The sequence below is a fragment of the Mustela putorius genome, unplaced genomic scaffold (assembly GCF_011764305.1).
Source record: "Mustela putorius furo isolate JIRA1106 unplaced genomic scaffold, ASM1176430v1.1 tig00000785_pilon_pilon_pilon, whole genome shotgun sequence".
Classification (NCBI taxonomy): domain Eukaryota; kingdom Metazoa; phylum Chordata; class Mammalia; order Carnivora; family Mustelidae; genus Mustela; species Mustela putorius.
Window position 1 is genome coordinate 11,774,683 of NW_025421480.1, and position 22,852 is coordinate 11,797,534.

Genomic DNA, 22,852 nt, shown 5'->3' on the forward strand with positions numbered 1-22,852 from the left:
GTACATAGACATATTACTAAACATTCTTTCTCTTCATTATCTGTGATTCAGTTTTAACAGTATTAAATCTGTAATGTTCATGTAAGGATGTATTAGAATTCTCTGGATGTTTTAAAAATCTTGCTGGGAAGCAGGAAGGAATTCTCATTTTAGAAAATTAATGTAGATATAAAAGGTAGCATTGCCTTTTTTCTCAATACTGTAAATTTTTCCTATTCTAGCTTAAGGACAGAATTTATACTCTTTCTGATCAATAACTTTTAAGTAGGATGGTTGTGTTCATAGACTCTAATAGTATTGTGCACATTGCTTCCTGGGATGATAACAGAGGAGATGAACAGTCCTACTTTTGTAAGTAGTCATCTACCTTGAATATGTAAGCACTACTGAACTCTTAAGATTGTTGTGGATTATTACAGATCACCTACATGTACAACTAAATCATGAAGTGCTATAAATATATAAAGTGTTATTATTAACCAGTTCTAAACTTAGAAGGTTTTTAAGAACATTACAAAATTCAGAGATACCAAGTCCCTTTTTAAATTTCTGTGTGCAATATAAGGTTTTTTATTATGAGCCATTCCCTGTATAACTAAGGGGAAAGGGCCAGCAGCAGAAGCTTCTGATGTGATTTTGATGATTGCCTTCATTTCAGTTCGAACGAAGTCCTATACTCTCATGGCCCTTGGCCTAAACTGCTTAGGAGAGAGACACTGTGTTGATTACTGCACCTCCAGTTAAGATGGTTTTGAGCTTTCTGTACTTGCTGTCCATAAATCTTGTGATAGAACAGCAAATGATGTTTTTGGGATAAGAAGTGTACCTGATTGATTATTTCAGAGTCTGGTTGAGTGCCATCCGGCAGGAATAAATACTCACACTACTTTGAACATGCCAGAATGTGTCTCTGAAGAGGCTCGCTCACTCATACAACAGGTAACTTAACTGACCTACTCGCCAAGTATATCAGCCATGCAAATTAGTGGATTCCATAGTTATAAAACCTTAAAGAAATTAGTTTGGGGCAAGAAAGATTCATTACTAATTCAGAACTGATACTGTGTATGGTTAAGCTTCTGCTGTTATTTAAGTATTAGTGGGGTCAGAGAGAGCAGTTAAAGCTTATTGGTGTGTAAGTCTTCCCCCCCCCCCCCCAAAATGCAGGCTAATGTTTAGTCAATTTCATATATTTGTGTAGGTGTGAGATTTAAGTATCATTTTTAGTTTGTCTGGAGCTGCTTTGTTTCTGCTTTTACATTTTGTAACCATGTATGATGGCCTTTTTTTCCTTTATTTTTTTTTTTTTTGACTAGATATTTTCAATCTTTAATTCCTATTCAAAAACTTGGGAATAGGTTACTCAGGTTGCTTTGGAGAAAAGTGGTCTTAGAAAACCTTGCCTAGTTAGATTACTCCTGGCTTCATCCATCGTTGGAACTTGGGCGCTGATATATTGATGTCAGTGCATTTTCTGTGGCTTTAAGAAAGAGACTATTGCTAATTAAAGTTCAGTATCCCAGAGGTAGGCTTGGAACTCCATTGAGCTTCTTAAATAGATTCCTCACATTTAAAATGCTCCTCTAGTTTTGAATAGTGAGTTTTGGTGAGTATACTGAGGGCTATCAGCATTGCGGTATGATAGGCTCACAGCAAATCAGCAGAATTGTTAGGCCGAGGATCCTTATAATTTTATGAGAAATATAAAGGGAAGGGTTATTTGAAAAAAGATCAAGAACTGACATTTTTGTTTCAAGAAACCTGATTTATTTTTTTTAATCAGAAAAAAACAAAATAAAAAAAATAGACAAAGGGGGAGAGGAGAACATATTATTAAGAAGAGAATTACCTAGTATTCCCTTGAAGAGTGATTTGGGTTTCATTCAACAAATACATGCACGAATATGTGTAAGACGTAGTGCTGTAAGCCATGCGCGTAACTGTATAATAGATGGATTGGATCAAAGACATCAGAGGCTAAAAAACTACTCTGGCAAGTCAAGGTAAGGAGGGGTTCTAGTTGGTGCAGTGATAGTATTAGGAAAGTTTTTGTGGAGCGGATGTTATTTTTGTGGAGCCCTAGAATTTTGGCATGACAAGGTGGGAGGTGGGGGGAATAACGAGGCGGAAGGAACAGCTTCAATGAGGGAAGGATCCCAAAGACTCCAATTGGGAAGTCAAAAGTTGGTTTATCTGGAGTGGAGGGATGAATATAGGAATGAGTAATAGTAGTGGCCGGGTGTGGAAAGGTAAGTTGGAGTTCTCTTACGGGGTTCTGTTATCAGTCACCAGGAAAGAGTGATCATGCTTAATTCAGTTAAAAAAAAAAAAAAAAAAAAGGTGTTTGAAGTTTTTGTGCAGAAGAATGAAAGGATTAGAGTTGTGCTTTAGGAAGATTAAATTTTCCCAGAGAATGTAGAACATAAAGAAACATAACCAGGTTGGAAATAATGAGATGGGACTACCCTTGAGCACTTCGCAAAAGGATTAAGAGGTAATGCAAAGATATAGAACGTGTTTCATTCTAAAGGGAAAGAAGGACAGCTTCTCATTTGATTTCATCTTATTTGTTGTGGCACAACAAGGTAAATTCCAAGTATTTTTTTGGTAAATAATTTGAGGAAAGCTCGCAAATGCTTTTTGTTTGTTTGTTTCCCTCCTTAAAGTCCTTATTATGTAATACTGAGAATAGAATTCCCTGCATAATTTATAAAGGACTGCTGCTCTTGTCTTTATTAGAAATCATGTATAAAGGAATCTTGGCTGAAGGTATGTTAAATCCTCTGATACAGATATGTATATTATGTAGTAAATCAGCATTCTGTCATTGGCCTGCCTAAGGAAACTACCACTCATGTTGAGGAAACATCATCAGGAAAGGGAAAAGGGGTCTCTTGGCATGATTAGCAATTTGTCATTTTGACTTTCCTCTTCCACTACCTCACAGGCCATGGGGTCATTTAAAAAAAATCACAAAATGATTTATATGGAAATAATTATTCTGTTTTGGGGAGATTTCCCCCTCTTTGGTCTTTCATCTCCTTGCCTTCTTCCTAGATTTCATAATCCCTTGTACCCATGGTTCAGTCATCTCAGCCATATGTATGCTAAAGTAGACGTAGTTATATTGTAAATGCAATTCAAAGAAAGAGGCTTACATTTTACAACTCCTCAGAGCACGTATATCTGTACTTCACAGTGTACATTTAGTTAACTGTGACACAGTTGTTTTGTTAGTAGAAAAATACTATATGAGAAAAAAAATCTTTAAAACAAATTTTTGTGTCTTCATCGCTCAGCTTTATTACTTGAGTATTTTTCAGGAGAACGGAGGTTGGCAGTGACTGTTTTGGTTCTGTCACCGGCTGACACATTTGCTTAGGCCACAGAACCTTTGTGTGGTCTCTCTTGAGGCCTGGTATATTATTTAAAATGGCAGGATAAACAAGATCGTCATGGGTAAGGCAATTATACTTTTGCCTCTAGATAATATATTTACGGATTTGTAGCAAAGTCCATGAACTAATTAAGTTGACTTTAGTAAAAGTCCAAAATGGGAATCTTTATTGGAATTTCTTAATGAGGTCATGTTTTGGAAGGAATAGGGGTGGAGAAGCCAATTGTAACAAAGAAGAAAGAACTTTTCCACGTTCATTTGTTTGCTAAAATATTAAAAATATGCTATAGTTATATTTAATTTGTACCAATGTTTGATATTTTACATTTATATTAAATTGTTTGATGCCTCCCCTATTTCAGTTGGTTAGATACGAGCTGTCAGATTTTGAAAATGGTTTTGATCCATTTGGGCTACTCTTAACAATGTTTTATAATAGCAGCTTTTCACTTAACACCTTTTAGCAATACCTAATATTAAAAATCTTTGAGCAGTTAGCTTTAGTAAACAGTAGTCATTTTGAATGCTAGATACAGTAATTTCAAGTGAGAAGATTGAGTACAGTCTTTTAAGTATGTGCTTCCCCCCTCTTGTGTATTTGGTAATATGAAAGTGAAGTAGTAGATTCTTGGCATTTGGAAAAATTACATACTCACGAAGCAGTCTAATGTTATGTTGAAGAGCATGGATTCTGGAGCCATAGTGCTAAATTCACATCTTGTCTTTGCTACTTACTACTTGTATGATCTTAAATAAGTTACTTTATTTCTCTGAGTCTCTGTTTTCTCGTCTAGAGAGAGAATAGAATAGTAGCTATTAGTATAAAATTGTTGTGAATTACATCAATTAAACTATGCTAAGTACTTAGAATAATGCCTGGCACACAGTGAGTATCACATAAATGTTTTATATTGTTATTGAAGGGCAGTGCTGAAGGTTCATAATATATAGTAATTTGATGAAGGATGTGTTGAATTGGGCTGCTGATGTAAGGGTGAGGCAACTGCTGATGATAGAGGTTGAAAAGGTCTAAAAAAGTAGTGGACTGGCACATAATAGGAAGTCAATTGATATTTTTCATATAAATAATTGAATTAATTATAAATGAACAAAAAAATAGAAATAAAGGTAAAAAGAGAAGAAACAGAAGTTTTGGTTGAATACATAGAAACATTAATATAAAGAAATCATTGAAATATTTCAGGTTACTATAGGAATATTCTCAAATTTGAATGGCTATAGCCATATGAGGAAGTTGGCACATTCTGTCTTGAGAAAGGAAGTTATAACATTGGACAGAATTGGCGAAAACAACCATCTCAGTGCTCTGGAAATTGATCAGAGGGATACAACAACCTGAAAAGTGTTTATACTTTAAAAACAGTCAAACCTAAGGAAAGAAGAGTTGGGACTCTGTGGCAGTATTGCCTGGACTGCTTCCATTCTCTTTTCTCCGCTTGGTCAGGTGTGAGGTTCCTTCCAGATTGAAGCAGGCCATGAGGACCAACTCTGAGGTTGCATGCCTGTGTATAGGAGCAGGGAAGGATCCCAACTGAAAGCAAGAAACCAGGGGAGATTTGTAAGTGGCCTAAAATTTTAATGTGTTCTCCTACGCATCGATAGAGGACAGAAGCTTTAGGGGCTGAGGTTTAATGTTCCCTCCTTTCAATCACAGATTGGCCACTAAGCTATGCACACACAGGGTGATCCTAGGAAGTGAAGCTCAAAAACAAAAACAAGGAAACAAGGATGAATAGAGATAGCAACAGCTGCTTGTCACAGAGATGGGAAGAGCAGATTTACAGATCTAGCTGAAATAAGTTACCAAACAACAAACGAACAACAGCAATGATAGTAGTCTTCTTGGGGAACAAAGTTGGGCTCTAGAGTTGCTAGAATATGTCATCCATATTCAGGTGTAAACCTGGTGATTCACAGACCTGTACCCCTGGAGATAAAAATATATGTTTATAAAAAATAAAAAATTAAAAAGCTAAAAAAAAAAGAATATGTCATCCAAAATGTCCCATCTTCAGCAAATATATGGTATACACAGAAACAAAAAAATGTGACTCATATGCAGGGAAAAAAGCAGTCAGTAGAAATTGACTCTGAATGTCCCCAGGTTGAATGAAATAGACTTCAAAGTGGTTATTGTAAATACGTTGAAAGAACTAAAGGAAACCATGTTTAAAGAATTAAAGGAAAGTACAACAATGAATCAGCAAATAGAAATTTTCAATAAGGAGATACAAATTATATTTTTTAAAAAGAACCAAATAGAATTCTCAAGTTGAAAAATACAATAATAACAATAATTATTGTTTTAATAATTGAAATTCAGCAGGAGGAAGAATTCATTAGAGCATCTCAATAGCAAATTTGAGATAAATTAGGGAAGAATCAATGAACTTGAAGATAGAATGATAGAAATGATCAAATCTGAGGGGAAAAAAAGACCAGAAAAAAGAAAAGTGAACAGGGCTACAGAAACCTGTATGATAATATCAGATGTACCAGAGAGTCCCAGAAGGAAAGAAAGAGAGGAAGGGGAAGCAAAAGTACTTGAAAAAGTAATGGCTGGAAACACCCTAAATGTGATGAAAAATGTTGATAGGCATCCAAGAAGCTCAATGGACTTTAATTAGGAAAATATACCTAGTTATATTGTTGCAAGACAAAAACAAAGAGGAAAATCTTGAAAGCAGCAAAAGAAAAACCACTCACTTTATACAAGGAAACCTTAGTGTCTGACTTCTCATCAAAAATGAAGGAAGACAGTGTACACTTCCAGCTATAAAATAAGTACACCGTGGAGATTAAAAGTACTAGGTAGGGAATGTAGTCAATAATATTGTAATAACACTGTATGGTGACAAACGTGATTACACCTACTGTGGTAAGCACTGAGTGAAGTACAGATTGTTGCATCAATATGTTGTACACCTGAAACTAATATAGCATTGTATGTCAATTATATACTTTAATAATAATGATAAATGATAATAATAATACCAGTGGAAGACAGAAGACAGTGAAATGTCCTATTCAGAGAGCCAAAAGGAAGTTAATCAACTAAGAATTCTATATCCAGCAAAATCATCCTTCAAAAATGAAGATAAAGGGGCACCTGGGTGGCTCAGCGGGTTAAAGCCTGTGCCTTAGGCTCAGGTCATGATCCCAGGATCCTAGGATCGAGCCCCGTGTTGGGCTCTCTGCTCAGCAGGGAGCCTGCTTCCTCCTCTCTCTCTGTGCCTGCCTCTCTGCCTACTTGTGATCTCTGTCTGTCAAATAAATAAATAAAATCTTTAAAAAAAAATGAAGATAAAATAAAGAAATACCTGAATAAAGACAGAATTCTTTGCTAGACTTGCCTTGCAAGTAACAATGCAGGAAGTCCTTCAGGCTGAAAGGAAGTAATGACACCACATAGTAAATTGAATCTGTAGGAGGAAGTGAAGAAGACTGGAATGGTAAAATAGGAGTCGGTGAGAAAGACAATGAAAAAGACTATTTTTTTTTCTCATTTTTCTTCTCAACTTCTTCTAAAAGACCTAAGATTATATGAAACTAATTATAACATGCTGTTGAGTTTATAATATACAAATGTAATATCTTACATATATGACAATAATAGACAAAAGTAGAAGGAATGGAACTATAGTAGAGCAGAATTTCTGCATTTCACTGGAATTAACTTAGTCTTAATCTGAAGTAGATTGTGATAAATTTTAATTTTTTTTTAGAGAAAGGGGCAGGGGCAAAAGAAGAGTGGGAGAGAAAGAATCCCAAATAGGCTTCATGCCCAGTGCAGAGCCCAGCGTGGGGCTTGATCCTATAACCCCGAGATCATGACCTGAGTCGAAATCAAGAGTCAGATGCTCAACTGACTGAGCTACCCAGGTGCCCCATAGATTATGATAAAGTAAGATGCATATTGTAATCCTTACAGCAACCACTTAAAAAAAATAGTAAAAGAAAATTAATAGAGGAACTGAAATAGTATAGTAAAAAGTATTGATACAAAAGAAAGCCATAAAAGAGGAACAAAAAAGATAGTAGATGTAGAAAACAAATAGCGAAATGGCAAATTTAAACCCACCACATCAATAATTAAAATTCAATATGGATGTCTAAATATGCAAAAACAAAAGGAATTTTGTTAAATATTATTATTAAACTGGATAAAAAGTAAGGTTCAGTTATCTTGTATATAAGAGATACACCTGCAATTCAAAGACACAAATAGGTTGAAAGGAAAAAATGGGAAAAGGTAAATCATGCAGACAGTAACCCTAAGAGAGCTGAAGTGGCTGCATTAAATTCCTGACAAAACAGATGTGAAGACAAAAGACTTACTAGAAACTAAGATACTTCATTGTGACAAATGATCAGTACATAGAAAGATAGAACAATGAATGTATATGCTCTAATAACAGCCTCTATACATATGAAGCAAAATATGACTGAATTGAAGGGAAAATAGGCAATCCAATAATAATAAATGGAAGCTTCAATACCCTGTTCCCGATAAATGATAGAAAATCAGCAAGGATACTGAGAAGACTTCAACATTATCTAACATCTATGACATATATGGAACAATGATGGCAGAATACATTCTCATCACATGTATGTAGAACATTCTCCAAGATAGAACACCACACAAGCTTCAGTATTAAAGGTGGATTAAGATCATACAACATACTCTTATCATAACAGTTTAATTAGAAATCAGAAAGAGATCTGGTGAGTCCACAAATATTTGGAAATTAAACAACACATTTCTACATAACCTATGAGTCAAAGAAGAAGTATCAGGAGAAGCTAGAAAGTATTTTTAGTGGAATGAAAACACAGAATATATAAAAATTTTTCAGATGCAGCTGTCAGTTATTGAGGAAAATTTATGGCTTATAAACACCTATACCATATCAGAAAAGAAGGAAGGTCCCAAATGAAAGTCTCACCAGCACCTTAGGAAACTAGAAAATTCTCGTGTTATTAGAGCAAAGATAGGCATATAGATCTTTGGGACAGAATTGAGTATCCAGAAATAAACCCTTATATTTATGGTCAGTTGATTTTCAGTAAAGGTGCTGGGAGAATTTGATGGTGAAAAAATAGTCTTTTCAACAAATGGTGCTGGGAAAATCAAATAAGTGCTGAAACCAAAATGAACTAAGACCCTTACCTTCGTACCATATCCAAAAATTAACTCAAAATAGCTCTTAGGCTTGTTTAGCTGGGAGCTAAAACTAAAAATTGTAGAAGAAACCATAGGAGAAAATCTTCTTGAGGGGTTAGGCAAAGAGTTATTAGATATGACACCAAAAATATCTATAAAAGAAAACAATTGATAATGTGGCCTTCATTAAAATTAAAAACTTTTATACTTCAAAAGATATCAGGAAATGAAAAGACAAGCCACAGAGTGGGAGAAAATATTTCAAATCATGTAACTAATAGGGACTTGATTTCGGAATGTGTAGAGAACTATTACAGGGCTAAGTTGGTAGAGCGTACAATTGTTGATCTTGGGGTTGTAATTTTGAGCCCCACATTGGGTGTAGGGATTACCTAAAATCAAGACTTTACCAAAAAAAAAAAAAAAAAAAAGGAATTGTATAACTCAATAAGAAGACAATTCAGTATAAAATGGGCAAAGAGGGTGCCTGGGTGGCTCGGTGGGTTAAGCTTCTGCCTTCGGCTCAGGTCATGATCTCAGGGTCCTGGTATAGAGTCCTGCATGGGGCTCTCTGCTCATCAGGGAGCCTCTCCCTCTGTGCCTACTTGTGATCTCTCTCTCTCTGTCAAATAAATAAATAAAATATTAAAAAAGAGGGAGCCAAGATCCACCAAGGAAGCCCTATGAATGGCTTGGCCATGGAAGGATGCTCACCATCATTACTCCCTAGGGAATACAGATTCAAATCATAATAAGATGCCAGTAATACCCACCAAAAGGGCTTTCATCAAGATAGACAGTATCAGGTATTTGTAAGTTTTTCTAAACTGGAACTCGCATACATTGCTGGTGGGAATGTATAATGGTGCAGCTGCTTTAGAAAGGTTTGGCAGTTTATTAAAAAGCTAAACATAAATTTGCCACATGACCCAGCAGTTTGCTCTTAGGAATATCCTTGAGAGAAATGAAGACATATGTTTACACAAAGACATATATGTGAATGTTAATAGTATTCTCATTATGGCCTCAGTCTGGAAAGACTACATTCCTATTGACTGGTGCAGATTAACAAATATGTTCTCTCCGAAAAATGCAATACTATTTATTCAGAAGTAAAAGGTAACAAGCTGTTGGTACCTGCTACAACATGGGTGAATCTGAAGAACATTATGCTAAGCGAAAGAAGGCAGCTACAAAAGGCAAACATCTTTTATGAGTCCATTTACATGAAATACCCAGGAAGGTCACATTTATAGAGACTAAAAGCAGATCAGTGTTTGCCTAGGGCTGGCAATGGAAGTCAGAATTAACGCAGACAGCATGAGGAGACTTTTTAGGGTGATTAAAGTATTCTGAAACTGGATTATGTGATGGTTCCACAACTTTTTACACTTACTGAGAATCACTGAATCATGTATTTACAGCAGATGAATTTTATGCTGTAGAAATCATCCCTCAGTAAAGCTGTTAAAACAAAATTTGAGGGTGCACGAACATCTCAAGACACATTATTTCAGCATGCCCATGAAAGGAGTAACTGGACGTCCCAGATTTGGGCGCAATATCTAATTAATGTCATGATGTGCTTTGGAATAGGACTCTGATAGGTGTAACTGTCCTGTTATACTATGAGTTGGAGAGAACCGAAGTGAGTTACTCGAGGTTGTGTTTCAAATCAGTTGAAAAGCCATCTCAGATATCCCCCACCATCCCACAGCTACAGTGGTGTTAGCCATAGCTCCTTTCCTGGGCAGTCTCATGAGTTGGCAGTTTATCAAGTCCATTGTCAACTGGGGTTGAATCGAGCAGTTCTTTCCTTTCATCTATTTTTGTTTTCCTTTGATTCACCTTTGATTCCGATCACTCACTACATCCTTCCTTCGCAGCTCTTGCAGTTCAACCCTGTGGAGCGTCTTGGTGCTGGTGTTGCTGGTGTTGAAGATATCAAATCTCATCCATTTTTTACCCCTGTGGATTGGGCAGAACTGATGAGATGAGCATAAGACAGGGTTCTCGGCGCACATTCCGACCTTGTCTGTGACAGGCGTCCCCATCACAGAGGCAGCCCTGCCTCGCACTCGCCGAGGGAGCACCGAGACCTTGGGATAAAGACCTTTAGAGGAAATGGAAGAAAAAAGGCTGAACGAGAACACTTTCTTTACTGTTATTTTCAGGACAGGATATTGGCTACATTTGCAAGGGGGAATTGATATACAAGCCTTTAAACAAGGTGTGATCTTTATTTTATCTGCATTTAGTGTTGCAGATGAGTTGTAAACCCAACAGAAGAAGGAATGCCCTTCAAGAACTTCCTCTGAAAGCTCCAAGTGTACCTGTAGGTGTTACTTGAAAGGAGGACCTTTCCATGGCAGCTAATAGTAGCTTTCTGCTAAGCAAGATTGGCTTATACGATCATAATTAATATTTGCTGAATAATACACTAAAAGTGCTTCATGAATAGTGTCATCTGTGGAGCTTAAAAAGTGAGAAAAAAAGAATATATACATCATGCCTGATAGAAAACATGTACCATGATACTTTATAATTAGGGTATGCTGAATGTGGTTCCATATTGTTTCATACTTCAGAAGCCCACCGAGAAGAAAACACTCCCATTGCCAACTTCATATGCTTTGTTGGTTGATACTATGGAAGGGTTCATATAAACACTCACCGTCTCTCTTCAACTTCATCTTTCTGCTCCGTACACCTGTTGCCTTTTCTTTCATATCTGTTGCCCCTTCCTCTACTAGTACATTTGCAACAAAAAGGGAAGGGAGTATTTATTTCCCCAAATTGTATCAACTTAATAAGAACTAAGAAATCATGATTATAAAATAAACGTGATAAAAATTGAAATCTCTCCTTCATTTAATGGCTTAAGTTTTTTGTTTTGCTTTGTTTTAGAAAGGCCTCTCCTTCTTTCCTCTTGGAATTTTAGCAATTTCTGCTGCTTCTTATGCTTAACTTCATTTTAGGTTTTTGGTTTGGTATAGTAAGAACCAAAGGATCTCATCTAAATAGAAGTGAATGGCAATCCTATTTTATTACTTAGTGATGGGATTTCCAGATCTGACCTCCTAATCTACGTGACATGATGTAGAAAGAATACGAGTACTTACAACTCTCCAAACATTTGTATTTGTTATTTCTGTATATTGCTACGATAGCTCCTGCCTTTGTGCCTTGTTTATAACAACTTAAAAATGTTTTTGAAGCATTACTGTCTTTTTAAAACCTTATCCAAAGAAGAAAGAATAAGTCAGTTTTTCGGAGTTAGGAGCCATCAGAAATAATGAAGGTCTTCCATATATCTCAATCCTTTGGGCTTTTGAGTTCTGTGTGGGATCCCATTTCTTCTCCAAGAGCATCTCTCCAGCTTCCATCTGCCGTCAGCCGGGTCCTCCCACCAAAGTAAATGGAAGCAGAAAATGCTTTAGTGAAACAAAGGAAATGTGCAAGCATTTTTTTCTTTTTCTGTTTTCCTACCTCCCCCTTTTCCTTCTGGTTCCCTTATAACCTGAACGTCAGATGAAGGACTGCAACAACACCAGGATGGCGAGCAGGTCACCAGGATCAAAGCGCGATCACGATGACATCACTGCCTGGAACTGGGTTTCAGCTCACCAGCCCCCCTGGCCTCATAACAGGAACTTGTGCAGGTGAGACCAAAGAATGACTTCCTGTGTGGGACCAGTAGGAAATCTGCAAGTACTTAGAACTAGCCATGGCAGAGCTTCCTTCCAGAAGTGCCCTCTGACATGAAAGCAGGACTTCCCAGCTAAGGTGAAGCTCCCAGCCCCGCCACATGATTTTGGTTCCTTGGATTCAGGACAGTAATGTCGACAGATGGCTGCTGTGACTATGTGATGACAGTTCCATTGCTTCAGCTCCCTCTCTCTCTCTCTCTCTTTGGTTGGAACTTAATGTAAATACATCATCCATAATCATGATGGACACGAATTATTATCGTAAGAAACACATAAGTTATGGCTTTGGGGGTGGTGAACCCAAGTCTGTTTTTATTTGATGATGTATATTAAAATATTAGTATTTCTAATGCTTTGGGTGATCCTGCTTTTTTGTTGTTGTTTTTAATTTTTATTTTTTTGAGCATATGGCCTGTGGGCCCAAACATAACTTGCCACTTTGTATTTTTCATTTGATTTTTTTAGTGAAATAAAACACACGTAACATAAAACTGACCCTTTTAACCACTTTTAAGTTTACAGTTTAGTGGAATTAAGTACATTCCCATTTTGATCCAGCTATCACCTTTTCGTTATCCCAAACAGATCTGCACCCATTCAACAGTAACTTCCATTCCTCTTCCTCCCAGCCCCTAGTAACTACTCTTCTACTTTCTGTCTCTCTGAATTTCACTCTTCTAGGTCTCTCATGTAAGTGGAACCCTGTAATGTTTGTCTTTTTGTATCTGGCTTGTTTCACTTGGCATAATGTTTTCAAGGTTCATCCATATTAGAGCATATATCAGAATTTCATTCATTTTTAAAAGCTGAATAATATTGCCCTGTATGTAGAGACCACATGTTGTTTAGCCATTCATCTGTCATAGGACATTTGAGTGTTTCCTACCTTTTGGCGGTTATGAACATGGATATATAAACATCTGTTCAAGTCCCTACTCTCATTTGATTTTTATATTTTTATATGAAATTGCCAATGTCATTGACTGTTATTTTACGGTGTTCTTTGTAAGACAGCTTTTCCACCAGGTGGTCAGTAACATGGTATAATGTCACCTATCGTAAGAAAGGATATGAAAGTCAATCATTTCTGTTTCACAGAAACAGACTTAAGCTCCCTAAGAGTAAAAAAAAAAAAAAAGTCATTTTATTTTAATTTTTTTTATTTTAAAGATTTTATTTACTTACCTGACAGAGAGAGCACAAGCAGGGGGAGTGGCAAGCAGAGGGAGAGGGAGAAGCAGGCTCCCCAAAGAGCAGGTGGAGCCCAATGTGGGACTCGATCGTGACCGGAGCTGAAGGCAGTCTCTTAACCAAATAAGTCCCCCCCCCCCCCCCGGGCACCGAAGGATGCCATTATTTTAACAATTTAACTATTAGGTGAGTTAAGACTTTCTGAGACATAGAACTTTTCAACTTACTTGTTACAATAACTGAACTCTTGATAACATAAACTTGCCTTTTAAACATTTTAGAACAGCTACAAATTCTGCTGTATTTTGACCCTCAAGTTTTTTCTGTCCTGTCTTATTTCAGTCATTGTGAACCATGATCGGGTTTTGCTTTCCTATGATGCATATATTGAAGAGCATAAAATTTATAAACAATACTTATGCTATAAACAATACTTATACTTATGCTATAAACAACACTTATGTGACCATCTACATGATTTTTGTTTAATTCGGTTGCCCATATTTATGAGTCCAAGCAGAGAGAAATCTGACTGTACTGGCTCTTGGCTTGTGCAAGGGACTCCTTACAATATCTTCTTTGGACTCACTTAGGGAATGCTCTGTTGCAAAGGCCAAGGCATAAGCTGGATCATTCTTCTTCTGGAGAGTAGTTGGTTTAACCTCTGGTATAACTAAATAAACTATAATACCTCTGGTATTCTGCATGGTGAAGCGGGTATTTCAAGCTCTTTTTCTGAGGATGGTGGAAAATGAAAGCCGTAGAGTGGTGTCCTGGTCCTGGCTCTGTGAGTAACAATATTCTAGACTCACTCCCTCCCCTACAGAATGAAGTAGTGGGTTAGTTCTAAGCTCCGCAGCATATGATGGACTTTCTGTTTTTCAGAGTGAACTGAAATGTGATAAACTAGCATCGTAGGAAGCCAAGGTTAGTGAAAATCTTAAATTGGTACTTAACTGTTTTCTTAAAATTTGTTTTCTAGTAATACCAGATACTTGGGTTGCTACCATGTACCCGTTCAGCAGCATAGCCCTTAGTGGTTTTGTGGCTATAAAAATTATAAATAGAACGAAATATTAAAAGGTTATTTCTCAGGCAGCTCTACACTGGAAAAGGAGAGTTGAAGGTCCAGAGAGAAGCACAGAGAGGTAAAAGGAGGTCAGGGCACACCTGCATTTGCTCACTTCTAGACCTTTCTCACAACTGTGTGGTGTTTCTACCCTCTTGCCCTCATCTCTCATATGTTATGTGGGGTTTGTGTTTTTTGTTTGTTTTTTTGTTTTTTTTTGGACTCAGTTCTTTGGCAGGCATAATCAGAGTACAAAATTGATACTTTCTGTTCCTATTTAATGCAGAACATTAACCTCTACCAGTCTAGGTAATTTGGACTTTGGAGTATTTGATGTCTCCTCCCTTCAGTTTAAGGATTTCATATTAAGTCCTTACGCTGAAGTGTTCCTAAATGGCAAAAGCTGTGAAGTCTGTTCTTTCTAAATAAAGTTGTAAACATAATAGCGGTGGGGGAATGGAAATCAGAGTACTCTAGGTTTGGGGGACTCGCCATCATTCACTTTCTCAAGGACAGTACATAGGAAGCTGGAGAATAAGCTTCCTCTCTGGGAAGAGTTACAATAGTGGTGGCAGAGAGTCAGATGGTATGGCTTGGTATTTTTTTGGTCCCAATCACATGACTTCTTCCCTGGATCCAGATAGCTCACCTCAAGGAGAAAGAGAGGCAGAGAACATTTGTGGAGGTGTAAGAGAGAGAGTAACTTGAAGGAGGTGGTCTACGGAAGTGGAACAGGCACTCGTCAGGCATGCTGACGAGTTGTCTGGAGGAATACAGAGCCGGCTTTGTTGAGCTAGGCTTAAAGGGCAGTTCTTTGTTCTGCTTCCAGGAAGAGGTAGGCCCACACTGAAGCAACTCCTACTCATCCAGGAAGAGAGATCCCCAACTGCCTTTTTGGAAAAGGATTAAATGACAGGCTTATCAGAGTCTGTTCTATCTCTTTCTCCTTGCTGAAGACAGCTGGTATGGCTGATGGTAGAGGAAGAGGCAGGCCCTCAGTGTCTGCAAAGAATGACTGTGATTTCTTTGGGGCAGAAGTACCTCCCACTGAATGTTGTGAGCAGGAGTGACAAACGAACCAGCTTTCGGTCACACGGAAGAGTTGCTGCTATCCTGTTTTGGTGAACCCCAAAGAAATTTCATATCAGAAAGGTAACCCTTCTGGTCATGTTGATCAGATTCCTCCTAAAGTGAATTCACAAGGCAGGAGTTTGACCGAGCCACCAGGAAAGGCAGATGTCAAAGGGGATTCAAGCCTGTTTCAGCGGTAGTGATGGCAGGATGCTGCTGTCCCTTTCACGCGGGAGGGATACATGCAGCTGAGTCAAGAGTGACAGAAAACAAGAAGAAAAGGGGGTGTAGGGTTGGCAAAACAAACGAAAACTCATAATTACTCAGTCTCTTGGGATTGTCCTGGAGAGAAAATGTGTTAAATATTTGAAGAATCTGTCTTCAGCAAAAAGATCTGAACGACTAAGAAAACTTTAGAACTGAGTTTCCCCCTCACCATGCCCTCCTACTGTTTGCTCATTTCTTCCTTTTTCTCTCTTCATCTACTGTTCTTCCCTGTTCTGGACTTCTCTGGTCACTGAACAAAAGACATGGTGCCCGTCTTCAAGGACCTTGTAAAACCCAGGGGAAAGAAAGCATAAATAACAAGTAGGGCAGGTTGTTGTGAGCGTTCTAGGGAACAAATAAGACTATGGTGAGCGCACAGAGGAGAGATCTGAGGAACTGCGGGGAAGCTTCTTGTATTGGAACAGAGTCGCCTGAAGTTTGAATAGTATTTTTAAACATGAAGATTTAAAAAAAAAAGATTTTGTTTGAGGAGAAGGAAGAAGAATTCCAGGGGAGCCAAAAACAAAACAGCAAAAACCACACATACAGTTGTGCACAAAGAACATGGAGATAGGGAAGTGTAAAGCCGTGCATGTTGTTTGGGGTTTGTGGGTACATGAATCTGAACGGGAGGTTGGGGTCAGATAAATGCCATGCTGAGACATTTGGGTTTTGTTCTCTGTGTTGTAGGGAACTAGTGAAGGTTCGTAGCCGACCCTCTTGCAGGCTGCCGTTGAAAAGGTGATTTTAGGGTCCAAATGGAGAATAAATTGGGGAATGGTTAGAGGCAGAGAGCTCAGTTAGGAGTCGTTGCAGAAATTCAGGCCAGAGCTGAAGTCCTGAATTAAGGTGGCAGGAAACAAAGGGGATACATAATCGTCGTCTTGTCCATGTCTCTTGTGTATAGAGTAGAGTTTCCCTATCAAATAATTGCTTTCCTTTTTTCTTGAAGCCGGTTTATACAGGGAGATTATGGATTTGTTGTTTTTAAAAATCACCCCCAAGGAATCTCCAGAGAGACAAACCAGGGGAGCTTACACATTCTCCCCATTGGTTGATAATGGTATTTACTATGCAGAGCTTAAAACTCCCCAGATCCCAACTCACTTTCTGTTATCATTCTGTGGCGCTCCTTGCCACCGTTGGCCTTTAAATGATTGGTTTGCTTCCTACTTGAATCGTGTTCCACTCTTGCTCTCTGCCAGGTACTTGCTCTCTGTCCCAGACCTCGGACACATCTTTAGCTTAGCCCAGGGGTTCTCAAAAAAACTGGTCCCAGCCTGGGTCAGGGGAATAGGGTGATTTTTACACTTCTTGCAACTTTTAAATTTGAAATTATTTCCAAATGAAAAAGTTTCAGCAAAATGAAAGAGAAAGTGGTCCCCAGACCATGAACGTGAGCATCACCTGGGAACATGCTAGAAATGCCAATTCTCAGGCCCTTTCCCAAATCTACGGAGTCAGAACTCTGGGCCCCTCACCCCACCCCCTGCACAGCAATCTGTTTTATTAACAAGCTCTTCCAGGTGATTCTGATGCATGAGATTAAATTTGAGAACCACTGGCTTAGTTTAACAGAAGCTTGTTGTCTCCGCCTTATGTGATCATATGCAGCCCTCCTTATGATAATGTGTTTTGAGTTTGAAGACACTTCCCAACACTTAGAATATTTCCCAGGTGGCGGAGCCAGGGAGGGAGGCCTTGCATCAGTGGGAATCACCAGAAGTGAGGACATGGAGGAAGGGAAATGCTTGCAAGGGGAATGGCCGGTTGCATAAGGAAAAAGGGGGTAAGAGGAGAAGCACATGGGGAGTGACTCGAAATCGGCAAAGAGACTCACCAATTCTGTCTTGGTTCTCTAGATGCAAATAACCTACCCCTTACAGAGAGAGCTCTGTTATCTCAAATTCCTTTTTGACATAAACACCAAACTATAATTACAGTTCTTTTCATTATTTGTTATATACCGTTGGTTTATTTGTTCTTTCATAAAACAGCCACGGTGAAAATTTAGCATTTAGTCCCTGCATTGTCCCAAACCGGAATGTAAAAATGCTCGATCGAGTCTGGGAAAGACACCGGAATGTTTCCAGCGGATTGAGAAGTGCAGCAGAACATTATCAGTAAAGAGAACAACGGGTGTTCTCTTTAGAACTGAGGGACGCAGCTGGGGTGCCTCCTCGGTGGACTTCGTTTTGCCTTTTGAAAGTGGGCATCAGGCTTCACAGGGGTGAAGTGAAAGGGCCTAGATGTTCCCTGAAGGTTAAGTTCGTGCACGTGTGGAGAAGAGGGGGATGTGGGTGATCCACTGTCTTCGTACTCTTCACTTTAAGGCTCTCAGGGACAAGATTGTTCCTTGAGATCATTCCTAAAGTTTCTTTTCAGCAAAGAGATGCTTGGCCTCCCCCGAGCATCTGCAGATTGTTTAGAAAACTGCATTTTCAGTAGGTGGAACCTCCCTGCCAGCAGTTGCTGCCTGTCTCTTGCTGTGCCCCTGCTCAGCCTCGGGGGGTTTCAGGACCATCCAGTGGTAGGCAGAGGGTCCGACTATCGCCCACCCCTGCCCATATATTCCCACTCATGACTCCCGGAGGCACACCGAGGTGGTTCTGGTTGGGAGGTGGTATCTGGTGAACAGAGAGGCCACCCCGCCCCGGAGAGAATCAGCTCTCCTGTAGGTAAATGACCTTTGGGGCTCTTTCTCCAAATCTTCTGATTGCAGGGGCCGGGACGCTTTCCACCTTATTGTCTGTCTCTCATTCTCTCGCTGCTAAAACCGAAGTCAGGCCCCAGGCAACTCTTGGCAAACACGGTGTGGGTTGAGGCGATGCTGCACACAACTTGGTATTTTGAGAAAGACGAACGGCCGCCCGCTTCTCTCGCCTCTTACCTCAAACCCTAAACTTAACTCAGTTCAACCCACCCCTCCTGGGCCGTACCTCTGTCTCATAGGATGCCAGCACGACCTAAAGCCTCGCTCAGGCTGGTCTCACCTCAGCATCGAAAGCCACCGTGGGGCCTGTCCCCTGCTCCTGCAATCAAAACACGCCAACCGTCCTCTCTGGATGGGCAAGATCTCCTCCAGACTGCCGGTCTGGACCTTGCCCTCACCATTTAGCTGGCCTTCCTGGCGCTGGTAAATCTTGGCACCCAGAAAGCTGAAAGCGACAGCCATCCTGATGTTGCCACTCGCCGTCCCTGGGCTGCAGATTGAAGCCCTATCCAGCAGCTTATCTCCACTGTGGGCTATCATGGTGTGTGGCAGAGGAGGGGCGAGCGTCGCTGCCTGCTGCAGCTGTCTCCTTTTGAATCAGCTACCCCCACTCCCCAGGTGCCAGAACAGCTCGCTGGGTTTCGAACGCTCCCCATCTCTACCTCTCCCGCCCATTGCGGCATCGGTAGCAGCTTTCCAACGAGCCTTTTGTTGCGGAAGCTCTAAATCCATGGTCGGGAAATTACCAAGAGACCCTTCCACCGGCTGCCCTGCCTCCCCTTGCTCCGTCTCTTTCTTCCCTCCCTTTGTCTCCTTCCGTAGCTAGGGTCAGCATCCCTCGCCAGACTGAGAACATGGTTGCTATTCCAGGACCCAGATGCCAATATGTGGCAGCATCTGGCTTGTTGGCAAGCGTCGCCGGCAGTTGTGCTGGCTGCGTCTCGGCCTGTCGTGCGGCGGGGCCTGCTCACGGGGGCCCTGTCACAAAATGGAGTTTCTTTGAGAATATGGTTTCACCCAAGGAGCCCACCAGAGAACAGTGAGCCACGCGGGGAGGCTGAGAATCACCGGACAGGGTGACCGCCTCCTGCAGCGTCCACGCTGATCCCAGCCCTGTTCGCAGAAATCCCTGCTTCATGTCGCTGGAGCCTGCTCCTCGTGTCACCTTACCGTCTTCCTGTTAGTGTTTCAGGTGCCTTAAGGCATGGAGCTCCTTGAAAGAGAAACACAAATCACTGAAAATGTTGAGATAAAATCCTGCTCCTCAGAGGCGCCCGTTTGGCACGGGGAGCGCGTGATAACAGCTTGCTCTAGAAAGGTGACATTTCTGCGGAAGGCTGAATCATAAAAAATGCATTTTAAAAACTCAGCTCTTCCGAGTCTTCTGATGGTTGACTTGTGAAGTGAAGGCCAGTTCTCCGAGGGGAAGGGTCATTTTTGAGGCCGGCCTCTCCATCCCCCAAGCAAGGGCCTATTAACTCTGTCACCACTCAGGAGACTGAGGAACTTTTAAAGATAACTATCCCATAATGGGACTGGTAGCACTTTTTTCAAGGTGCAAACAGTGAGTGCTCAGAATGTGTCTAGCACTGTCAGAGGCCCAGATGGGGCAGAAACAGAAGAGGAACGCCCGTCTGGCCCCCAGGATGTGGGTCCTTGGTGACCAGGTTGCATGTCCTTTCATTATTTCCTTTCTTCCCTACAACCTATACAGTTGGACAGGGAAGTGATATGCTGTGTGTTTTACAAATAGGGAAACTAAAATCCCAAGAAGTGGATTTACCCCAGTTGGCATGGGAAGCTAGTAAGAGCTGTGATCAGAAACGAAGTAGATGTATTTCGGCTTCACTGAGTGGGTGTGTGTTGGATTCTTCTGTTACAAACTCCTAAGGGCAGGAACTGTGTCTTTCACTTTATGCAACGTGCCCCCATTTAGCAGCTTCCTCTCACTCATGACCCCCTTTCTACACATCTTTCCCAGACACACACACACACACACACACACACACACCCCATACAAATATATCCATATAAAAGTACAGGGTCTTTTTACAAACTGAGGCCAAGATTTTCCTGTGGCAGGCTGAAAGAAGGAACCAAGAGGAGGAACACAGCGAGAATGAGCTTGAATTAAAAGATGGTAGTGAACCTGGGAAGATGGTGGTTAGTGGCAGTAGCGTACTGCCTACATAATCCACATGAAAGCGTACAGAGATACATAGCAAAATCAAAATTCATAGACAACATTTACAACAAAACTAGGTGACAAGATACCAGAATTCTCAAAATGCAAGCCTTTCGGGACAAAATAGCAATAACCATAAGACTTGCGTGAGATGGGCATCCATGTGGGAGACAAAAAAAAGCCACGGTACAGCTCTTGCCTGAGTCTAAGAACAGGAGAACCCCAAGTAGCCAACTGGTGTTCTCTAGAAAACTCAGAGGACCAATTTGAGAACAGCAGCTGAAGGGGAAGGCATTTTGCCTGCTCTAACACCAAGTAAGTGCAGAGCTCGTAATAAGAGGGATTAAAGGCACTGGCCCTTTGAACTCTCAAAATTGACCCACCAGAACTGCCTTCTAGTACAGGGCCCTACACTGAGGAGAAATTGCTGGGAATGGAATAAAAATTGAACAGGGTAGGGACAAGAGAAAGGTCCAGTTCAAAGAAAGGGAAGAGCAGCTAGGAAATTTCAAAGCAGCTTGTCCATTTTTTTTTTTTTTAAACACTTCACAAAAACAACAGAAGAGGGAGCTCTGTGAAGTTAGAGTCTTTTTACAAATTTAACTTGTTTCATTCTCATAGTTTTGGAAAACTAATTTCACATTAAAAATGCACAACAGAAAAGAGTCAACATCAAGCCCCTCGTAAAGTTAGTATAAGGAAAAAAGAGAATTAGGAATAGAATAAAATCCTTACAATGAAAATACTCAGAAAGATGTGCCCACAAAAATAGATCCAAATTAATTTGCTATTTCAAAATGAATTGAAGGATACTAAGAAAATTATATGAGACATGAAAGACCAATATAAATCATTATTAGAAAACTCAGAAATGCGGTGATAACTTGGGAGGAAATTAGAAATAAAAGAAAACATTTAAAACCATTCCTTAGTAAGGAATTAGAAATACAAAATTCTATTTGAGAAATGAAAACTAAGCTAGAAGGACCACAAGAGTGAATAAACACAACAGATAATGCTTTAAGATAAATGTAACGTGAAGAGAAAAAAAAATTTTAAGACTTTTAAGACAGTTTGAGTTTCACAGAAGAATTGAAGGGAAGATTACGGAGCTTGCTTATATGCCCTTTGCTTCACATATGCACAGCCTTCTCCCTTACCAACATAGCCCACCAGCATGGTGTCCTTTTACAATTGGTGAATCTACTTTGATACATCGTCATAATCACTGGAAGTCTATAGTTTGCATTATGATTCACTCTTAGTGTTGTACGTTCTACTGGTTTGGACAATTGTGTAATGACTTGCTTCCATCATTATGATATAAAGAGTATATTCTTCGTTCCTCAAAAAATGCTCTGTGCTCAGCTCGTTCATTCCTCCCTACCCATTCCTCGCCTCTCCCCACCACCAACTCAACACCTGGAAACCACTGACTTTTATGGTCTTCATAGTTTTGCTTTTTCCAGAATTTCATGTACTTGGAATTATATATTGTGTCGCTTTTTCAGACTGGCACCTTTCGCTTAGTAATATGCATTTAAACTTCCTGCACGTCTTAAGGGCCTGGTTGCTCCTTTCTTTTTAGCATTGAATAATAGTCCATTGTCTAGATGTGCCACAGTTTTATCTATTCACCTACTGAAGGTCATACTGGTTGCTTCCAAGGTTTGGCTCCTATGAGTAAAGTTATAAACATCTGTGTATAGGTTTTTGCGTGGACATAAGTTTTCAACTCATTTGGGTAAATGCCAGGGAATACTATTGCTGGATTGTATGGTAAGAGTATGTTTAGCTTGCTAAGAAGCTGTCAAACTGTCTTCCCCAGGGTCTATACCATTCAGCATTCCCACCATCAACAGACATGAGTTACTCTTGCTCCACATTCTCTCCAGGATTTGGTGTTATTAGTGTTCTAGACTTTGGCTATTCTAATAGGTGTATAGTGATACGTCATTGCTTTAATTTGCACTTTCCTGATGACATGTGATGCTGAGTATCTTTCAGGTGATTATTTGCCATCCATGTATCTTCTTCTTGAGACACTTGTTAAGGTCTTTG

The 22,852-nt window shown here is 39.8% G+C and overlaps 1 protein-coding gene across 11 annotated transcripts in view; it reads left to right on the top strand.

Moving 5' to 3' along the window:
* Positions 1-12,645, top strand: part of RPS6KC1 (ribosomal protein S6 kinase C1) — a 173,514-nt gene extending 160,869 nt beyond the window's left edge. For 4 of the 11 annotated variants that reach the window (XR_006608017.1, XM_013049201.2, XM_045084717.1 and 1 more), the window contains 2 exons: positions 844-939; positions 10,472-12,645. Coding sequence is in view for 8 of the 11 variants with exons in the window: in XM_013049201.2 (XP_012904655.1) it covers positions 844-939; positions 10,472-10,582 (207 nt within the window). In the remaining 3 variants the exon portion in view is untranslated. The other 7 variants (XM_045084719.1, XM_045084721.1, XM_045084722.1 and 4 more) reach the window with 3 other exon arrangements.
* Positions 12,646-22,852: the final 10,207 nt, after the last annotated feature.